The sequence below is a fragment of the Mycena indigotica genome, assembly GCF_014461135.1.
Source record: "Mycena indigotica strain 171206Taipei chromosome Unknown Mind.scaff0012, whole genome shotgun sequence".
Lineage (NCBI taxonomy): Eukaryota > Fungi > Basidiomycota > Agaricomycetes > Agaricales > Mycenaceae > Mycena > Mycena indigotica.
This window is the reverse complement of record NW_023503011.1, coordinates 1,656,977-1,665,508: the sequence shown is the minus strand read 5'-3', so window position 1 is coordinate 1,665,508 and position 8,532 is coordinate 1,656,977. Positions and strand designations below refer to the sequence as shown.

The following is an 8,532-nucleotide window of genomic DNA, read 5'->3' as shown; positions in this document are numbered from 1 at the left end:
CATATTCAGAGCTCCAACCCAATAATATATTTGTAGTATAATATAATCATATTCAGCTGCAAAAATATGAATATGTTATGAATATATTCAACTATAATCTAGTATGCATATCTCTTGATATGTTTGACATATTTGCTGCTAGAAAAAAGAATCAAAAACATAAAATACATACTGGATTGTAGGGCAACTTCCTTTTGGGCCTCTCTAATTCCAGCCTGGGTTACATAGGACTCTCAAAATACATTCAGGGGCATTGCCACGAGTATTAGGTTAGCCAGTAGCCACTTGATCAGAGGTCCTGCACTATGTTTAATAGGGTCAACCCAAAGTGATCACTCCTGACCCCTGTTCCTACTAAGAGTAATGTATGAATCACCATATATAACAGATAATAGAGAGTTTGTGCAGAGCCACCAGAGGCCACCTGGTGACATTTTCACTGTGTGCTGCCATGTGGCTCTGGTGGCTGTGGTGGCTCTGACAAGTCTTACATTATATTCCATCTTGCCTGCTATAGCTATGAAGTAACTCATACTACTGTCCTTTTGTTGGCTTACAGACTCTATCAATAGCATGTAAGGTGGAGTGGGGGTTATAATACCTTCTGTACGTTTCTGTGAGCATATCTGGATTACTGTTGATAGTTAGTAGAAGAGAATGATGTGATCTAAGCCACCAGAGCCACCAGGCAGCACACAGCCAAAATGCCACCAGGTGGCCTCTGGTGGCTCTGCACAAACAGGCTAATATATGACATTTATCAGAAGTAGGGCTAACTTAGACTAAGATTAGTACTATGACTAAGTACATGGACTGAGAAAATAGCTGTAATCATCCACCTTACTATAGTTGAATATTCTGTGACTATAATATAGCATAGTCATAATATAATATAATATATTCAAACATAATCATATTCAAGTGATCCACGAAGGGCATAATATATTCATAATATTCTGAATATATTCAATATTTAATCAAGCATAATATAATTCTGGCCAGCACTAGACCGGATGGGAGGAAGATAACCTGCTGCGACTGTGGCTCACCATGAAGTCGCTCCAGGCAGGCTCTTCATCCTCGCCCCGCCCGACCGGCGCCTCGAAGAGGTCTGTCCGACGCTTAACCCTGGGCGGGGCGTCGATCGTGAACTGTACAGCGCGTGACGCAGATGGCGGTGGAGTATCGACCGTGGCGGCCAGAGCTGACTGCGGGCGGGTGATACTAGCGGGCAGCGGCGATGGCGACCTTGAATAGCGCGGGACGTCAACATCAGGTAGCACAAGCGAATTGTGCTTCCGGTGCGTCTTTTTAACGACTGTGTTGGGCGGACCTGGCAGCGGCGAGGGGCTGCGCAGTCCGGCGAGGCATTTCAAGGTGTTAGGCTCATCAGCATAGGCTGCACAGTATGGTTGAGTTGAGTTGACTGAAGACAGAATCTGAGACAAGTCTCACCGAGGTACCCGTTGTCGCTGCCCACGATGACATCGACCTCTTCCTCCTCTTCGTCATCGCTCTCATGCTCCTCGGCCCCGGTATCCACGTTTGCGCGGCGCTTGCCCTTGCCCCGGGCCCGGTTGCGCACGCTCTCGAGGAACGGCATGGGAATGAGCAGCATCGTGGACACGCCACGCTGTAAATAACACACATGTTAGACCACGCAGATTGGGCGAGATAACAGACAGCCACGCACCATCGCCAGGTCCATAGCCTTTGACGGCCGCTCGTCGTCTTGCTCCCGGCTGTTTTTCCGCGCGGGAGGCGACTGCGGGCGCTTCGGTTGCGCAGACGAGTTCGAGGAGAATGTCCAGGCGGAGGGCGAGGGACTTTCTCCTCTCCCCTGCACCCGCTGGAGCGGGACCCCCACGCGCGAGTATGGGTCGGGCTGCTTCGCCGACTTGTGGAACGGTCCCCGGAAAGTAGAGGTGCTGGGCAAGTTGGTCATGTTTTGGTTCGGGGAGTTGTATTTGGGCAGTCTCAGCGGTCGGGTGGTGGGGTGGGGTAAGAGGAAGAAGACGGCAGGCACACGACCTGTCAGACTATATACTCGGCGACGAGTGATCGGTGAGGACGAGGCTATGTCCAATTACACGCGATGACAGCATCCGCCAAGCCCTATTTCATCCCCGCCCTCTTGGCCTTCCGGCAGCGCGCGCACAGGGCAGCTCCTTCGGGACTAGCTCACCATCGGGCAGGCACCCAGTGCTAGTCCAGCGTGCAGCCTGCAATCTGCATCGAGGCTTGCAGGAGAGCGTATCGTCCCAAGTTGTTTAGGGGTTGCCTCGGAAATCAATCCGTGACGCCGATCGGCGCGCACTGCCTGCGGGATCTTCCCCGCCTTTGCCCTTCCTGGCCTAGTCGTGTCTCGGCTTGTTTCGGGGTAACAAACCGCTCAGGGGTGCGTGGGGCGGTGGACAACGGCGTCTGAGTCACAACTGTCTTGGCCTGACTGCAGTGAAGAGAGTTTGGGGAGGAGAGACACTACAGACTCGGAGTGAGAGGCAAGTTGGGTTAGCCTGCGTGTATTTCGCCGCGGCTTCCAATTTGCCAGCCGCCAGCCAGTCAACTACCTGCTGATCCAATCCAAGTGGCTTGTCTCCACTATCTCTTCACCTGCACCATGACCTGCTGGTGCGCGAATATAGCCAGTGCGGGATTTGTGCCGCGGATATAGCAAGTCCCATCAGCATCAGCAGTGGCGCGATAACAGAACACGGGCGCGATATGCGCTCTGTGGCGATATGCAAATAGTGGGTTGCCAAGCGCTTCGAACGTCGCGTAGGCTTCGGGCGTGGGTTGTGTGAGTCGGCGATCTGTTGTTCTTTGGATCAAGGAAGCCTGGAAGCTTAGGAAGTAAGAGAGATGAATGAATGAAGGAGAAAAAAATTGAAAGCTACATGCATATGAAGAAGCGACAGGCTAAGTTCTATGCCCGCACTTGCTCCACAGGCACGCCGACAAGCGCCGCGTGTCCAGCGACAGCCCGAGCTCTCTCGCGGTCGTGTTTTCGCCTTGGTTTTCGCGCCGTTTTGCGTGCCACGTCAGCGTCCTCCGCAAACTGCGAGCAGGCACGTAATAACGGGTCATGATCTCATCAGCATCGGACCGGATCACCTCGGGGCACCGCCACGCGCTTCCTTGCCCAGAACGCCCATGTCGACGCCGCACTCGAAGACAAACTCGATGAAGAGCGCGCCCGCGATGCCGACGGCGCAGGCGGTGCGCCTACGCGTTATGGCCCTCACTCTCCCCATAATGCTCGTCACCGGATGTGCGTCTGCGTCTGCGTTTACTTATATCGTTTTTGTTTCCTTCACGGCTTGCTCAAACTGGCTTGCAATTGTGGGATGATGACCGAGGCTGATGAAGGCTTCAGATACAATCGTGAACCGGATGAACAGCAACTCGGAGGACGCGGAAAAAGGCCGCCACGCGCGTGAAGCCGGAAAACAGGGAGAGGCGGAGGAACGTAGTGGGCGGCAGTAAGGTCTAGCGGCGAGTGATGACTTGAATGTGGTTTCGTTTGATGACGAACAACATAGGCGTCATCCTGCACCGATCTGGGGATACTTATGTGGTGTTCTTACCTCCAGCGCCGCCGCCAGATACGTTCTTAGCTCCCCATCTCGCTGCTCCCCATCTCGCTGCCACCCACAAGCCCATCCTTTTGCGTGTCACGGACGACCGTTACCGTCCCAATTACATCCGATTCTCCCCTTTACATATCTGGTATCACAATCTGCACCAAAAAGAATCACGTCAGACTTCGATGGATCCCTCCGCGCATTGTCCTGCGTGATCAAGGCGCGACCGGCCCACGGCCGCGTATATAAGCCGTCTACGGTCACTCGTGACACCCCACATTGATTTGAACGCTAGCCATGGCTTTCCTCGGACGCTACGCCGGCAGTCGCATCCCCGTCCTCCGCCCGCCACCGTTGCCACCCAGTGGCCAGACGATGCCCGTCGATCCCAACGACCTGCCCGTCGATTTTAACCGCCTGCGACTCGAGGACACCGACAACGACGAGCGCCTGCCCTCGCGAGTGCCCGTGGCACGCTTACTACCCACGCCGATTGGACACGAGCGGGCGGTGGCAAGAGCCTCGCCGAACCCTGCGGCGCAACGCGGTACACATGCCATTGGCGCGATGATGGAAACACCACCGTACCAACCGCTGCCACGGGAATGGGAGGATACGCCACCTACCCACGCAGCGGCAGTGGCTAGAGCGCAAGCCCCGCGCTACATGCCCACTTATGCCACTCTCCCGACAGAGACCCCGCCTTACCGGTTGGCCTCCCATGGGTGGGAGGACACACTGGGCGCACAAATGTCGCAACTGTCCCTTCGAGGAGGCACCAGAGGGCGAAAGATTCGAACGAAACCTAACGAACCAGCGCTCACACTGCAGCAACGGCTGGAGCAGGCGGCGCTCGCGCTCGTCGAGTCGGACGAGGAGGAGGTGCAAGAAGACGACGCTGAAGTATCGCCCCAGCCCAGCCCAGCCCCGCTCTTGGAGCAGGCGCCGCTCCCCGCCGTCGAGGAGGAAAGCGTAGAGCCTGAGGAGCCCGAGATGTCCATGGACGAGTTCTTCCGTGAGGCGCTCCAGATTCTGGAGGAGCACTATCAAGCGGAACTGTGAGTCCAAGTACTTGGTCTATTGTTCGTTGTGCTAACATGCGCGCACCAGCCTCAAGCCCAGCACTATCAATACCAGTCCCAACACCAACACTGGAAAAGAAAACACCCCCGCCCGACCCGCGTGGTGGGTGCCAGACAGCGACATCGTCCGCGCGTATGCGTCGCAGAACGACTACTCCACGAGCCCAATGCGGCCGCGCTACCCTCTGTGCGTGTGCCTTTTTTTATTCTTTGATTTGCGCATTTACCTCGATGGGCAGGGACAACACGTACCAGCCGAACCCCGAGTCGGTGCTCGCGCCGGTCAACTGGCTCGAGCCGGAGCGTGGCGACCCATACGGCGGGTTTTATACCCAGAATCATGAGGCGGAAATGCGCCGGTGGCCGCAGTAGTGAGCCTGGCCCAGGCCAATTTCTTGGCTTGGAGGCCCACATTGTTTGTAGTTTGAATTTGAATGGTCAGTGTACCACAGTGTACCAATGTCTGTTGGGACACAACATTATGTTTAGAGTGGCGTGGGGCCGCTGCGCCACCGGTGACTTGAGTTGTGTGCGTAAAACAGCAACACTGGATATACCCTGTGTGGTTGATACAACGGAAGGCGCTAGCTTTTAGCATCGTGTTTAGGTCTTCACACCATGCAGGTTCCAACAGATACTAGCGGGATCCTGTTTGCCTTGTCCAGAAATAAGACAAGCGCTCAAAATCCTGTGGCGCCGTGCAACCATCATCAATGGGAAGCGAGCGTTGGTCCGGTTTCATGGGATGCCGGGAATCTCCTGGTGTTTAGCTGTTCCGCCCCGCCCTGGGAAATCCCAGCTACTGCGGGTGTGGTAGAGTGGGAGGGACTCCTGAGGGAGCCTCAGGGTCCAGGGAGCAAATCTGGCAGAAACAAGCAAGTCCAATATGGGCTCCAGCAGGGAAATTATCTAACTTGGCCATATTCTGACCTAATTCGCAGCCGATCGATCTGAACTAAGATTGCCTTCTTCTCGAACATGATGCCTTTATTCGGATATAAATATCATCACGCAATATGCCATCTTCTGATCATATCCAGCTAGCATAAGTACCAGGGCGCTCGGGGCTTGACTTTGCTCTTGCCCCTCCTGCATCCATAAGCCATGTCTCCAGGGATGGCCAATGATCCAACAGTTGATCAGCTGATAACCTCTGAACTCATGGGTGCGGGTGTAAGTTCAAGTTGTAACTTCCTTCCCAAAATGCAACTCATGCCAGCAATGATAGATTTCTCTGCTACTTTATGGTATGTTCAACTTTCAACCTTTCAGTCTTGAATCTCACTCAATATGAGTAGGTATCTATTTTGTTCTGTTCATTCTTGCCATTGCCTCCTACAGCCATCGCATATATGACAACTTTCTCTTCTGCTTGACCTTATCTACATTTCCACTAGGCACCGCCCAAGCAATTATAGCAGTTTCCTCTGTTGCAGTCACCTTGAAACTGGTCCCTTTTCCAACAGGATCGATTTTACATATTGATCAATATTCGGTGTTGACACGGCTATCACAAGCCCAGCAGTTATTATTAACTGTGAACAAGTATGTTTCTAATATTTAATCTGCCAAGACAATCCATACCTGAAAATTTCAAAGCTTGATTACAGATATTATTTTTGTATGTCAAGTTGGTTTAATAACGCTTTCTATATCTAATCCAAGATACTTCTAGTGCTATCGATGTTTCAAACTATGGAATGGGTTCCATTTCCTCCTTGTTCTTCCTATTGTGTTCATGATTTCCACCTTTGGTACCTTCAGCTTCTTCCAGGTGTTGTAACTGACACTCTTCCCATTTTGAATAGTTGTTGCACTCTCTTCTTGGGATTGATAAATTTGAATCTGTGCCCTTTGTATTGGGAATGATAACCAATCTTTTACTGTCATTATTAACTGGTTAGCTCCTTCTATTCCCTATAATACTCTAATGCTTGAACTGAAACACCATCAGGTTGGCAAATATGGTGGATCCAGTCTAAGAACAAATCACTTCTCCAGAATGAAGCAAGGCTACCTGCGGAGAGATTTTGGAGGATTTCATCCACACAAAAACAATGCACCCTTGCATTAGAGATTATGTATGGTCAATCTCTCTCATATCAATTCTACTGACTAGATGTCAAAGTATACAATCTGGTGCAATATATACCATCTCAGCACTTGCAATGGTGATTTCCATTCATAATGATGGACGATGGTCAGTTAGCCGTGCACTTATTATGGGAGTGGTTCAACATATTGTGGTGAGTTGTCTATTTTAATTTGTTTTGTAATTTGACCTTAGTATAACAGAACATTTGTCCAATGTGGGTGGCTGCACATATGGGAACATCATTTCACCCCTGAGTGGTATCAAGCAATGCATGATAGGGTCACTGTGGTTAAATTTCACTTTTTGGACTTGTGTCCAGGGACATTCAGGAGGACTGCTTGTTTTATGTTTGTAGTACTGGAGTATTTTATTCAATTTGGTGTTGAAATTCCAAGGTTATCACAGGATTGATGGGATCAAAGTGAGCAAGAGTTTATAATCATGAACCGGTGAGGTTCAATGCAAACAATGCCCAATGCTGGGATCTGGGATCATTTCAGCTTATATACTACAGGCTAATTGTACTTAGTACTAGTATATTCCATGGTATATTCTACAGTTTTCTAATTAGTGATAATTAGTAAACACACAGGAAGGCTCTGGAATATTCGCAGACACAGGGAAAATTCTTTTCCCATTAAAAGATGAATTTAATGTAAACATTTTAATTCTTCTTTCTATAGGGAAGAAAGATCATATATCTGAATTAGCATAAATAGTTGCTTTTCAAAGATATTTCCCTTGTATGGAAAGGACCTGTTTCAGGAAAAACTGAAATGTCAATTGAAAGTTCATCTTTTCAATACAGATTTGTATACCTATTTCTTTGTCGCAGAAAGGGAATATTTTTATTTTTTTCACAAAGAAGCTATTTATATTCATGTTTTCATGTCAATGAAAATAACATCTTTATATCTTTTGCAGAAAGGACATCATTTGTTTCCCCTTTCATACAAGAACAAAGAGCATCTTTCTGAAAAAGTCAGAAAGATGATGTTTCCTTACCCCTTTCATGCAATCAAAAAGCACACCTTTCTCTTTGTCTTGAAAGATGTTCTTTCTATCTGCTAACAAAGGTGCATATAAAGAAGACCTTTCTAAAAATGACAGAAATATCATCTTTTATACCACAAATAAAGAGGAATATAAACCACATATTTTTGAAATGAGTGAAAATATATTCTTTATAGTACACAGAAAGGGGTATTCAAAGCCATATGAAAAGGTTAGCTTTTCAACAACTTTTCCATCCCTGTGAAAGACATTCTTTTTGTTCTTACAGAAAGCTTGATAAAGAAGAGTCATTTATGAAATAATTAATATATCATATTTCTTGGTTGACAAAACATGTATCTAAATATGTACATTCAATACATGTTTAAAAGGGAAAAGAAATTTTTGAATTTCCCATGTGAGACTTGCTGCAAAGCGCAGCAAGTCATACTCGTGACCCATCAATCTTCAGCTAATTTTCTTTTGGCAGTTATACTCCACAGCGCAGACACCAAATTCCCTCAGCTGATCTACCATTTTTGGTTGGTGCCCAGACATCAAAAAGTTTCATTTTGGCGCTGATGTCATATCCATTTTGGGTGCCGAATTGAATAAAATGCTCCAGTACTTGTTGTGAATAAATAGGTGTGTGTGATGGCTGATTTCCTAATCCGGACACTTTAGTGATAAGTGTGATTCCAAACCATGACACATGGCATGTTATCACATCTTCTTGCTGGTTGTTAGGGGATGACCCAGATGAGGGGTGCCTAGTTGA

At 48.8% G+C, this 8,532-nt stretch overlaps 2 protein-coding genes across 2 annotated transcripts; one reads left to right on the top strand and one right to left on the bottom strand.

The window, feature by feature from the left end:
- Positions 1-1,004: 1,004 nt before the first annotated feature.
- On the bottom strand, positions 1,005-1,945 carry MIND_01241600 (uncharacterized protein; the record flags this gene model as incomplete). The annotated part of the gene is made up of 3 exons (XM_037368905.1): positions 1,005-1,399; positions 1,456-1,633; positions 1,694-1,945. The coding sequence occupies 3 exons, from the start codon at positions 1,943-1,945 to the stop codon at positions 1,005-1,007; spliced, it is 825 nt and encodes a 274-aa protein (XP_037214873.1).
- A 1,936-nt stretch (positions 1,946-3,881) lies between these two features.
- On the top strand, positions 3,882-5,038 carry MIND_01241500 (uncharacterized protein; the record flags this gene model as incomplete). Its single annotated transcript, XM_037368904.1, has 3 exons — positions 3,882-4,642; positions 4,695-4,853; positions 4,906-5,038. 3 exons carry the CDS (start codon positions 3,882-3,884, stop codon positions 5,036-5,038), a joined length of 1,053 nt encoding a protein of 350 aa, XP_037214872.1.
- Positions 5,039-8,532: the final 3,494 nt, after the last annotated feature.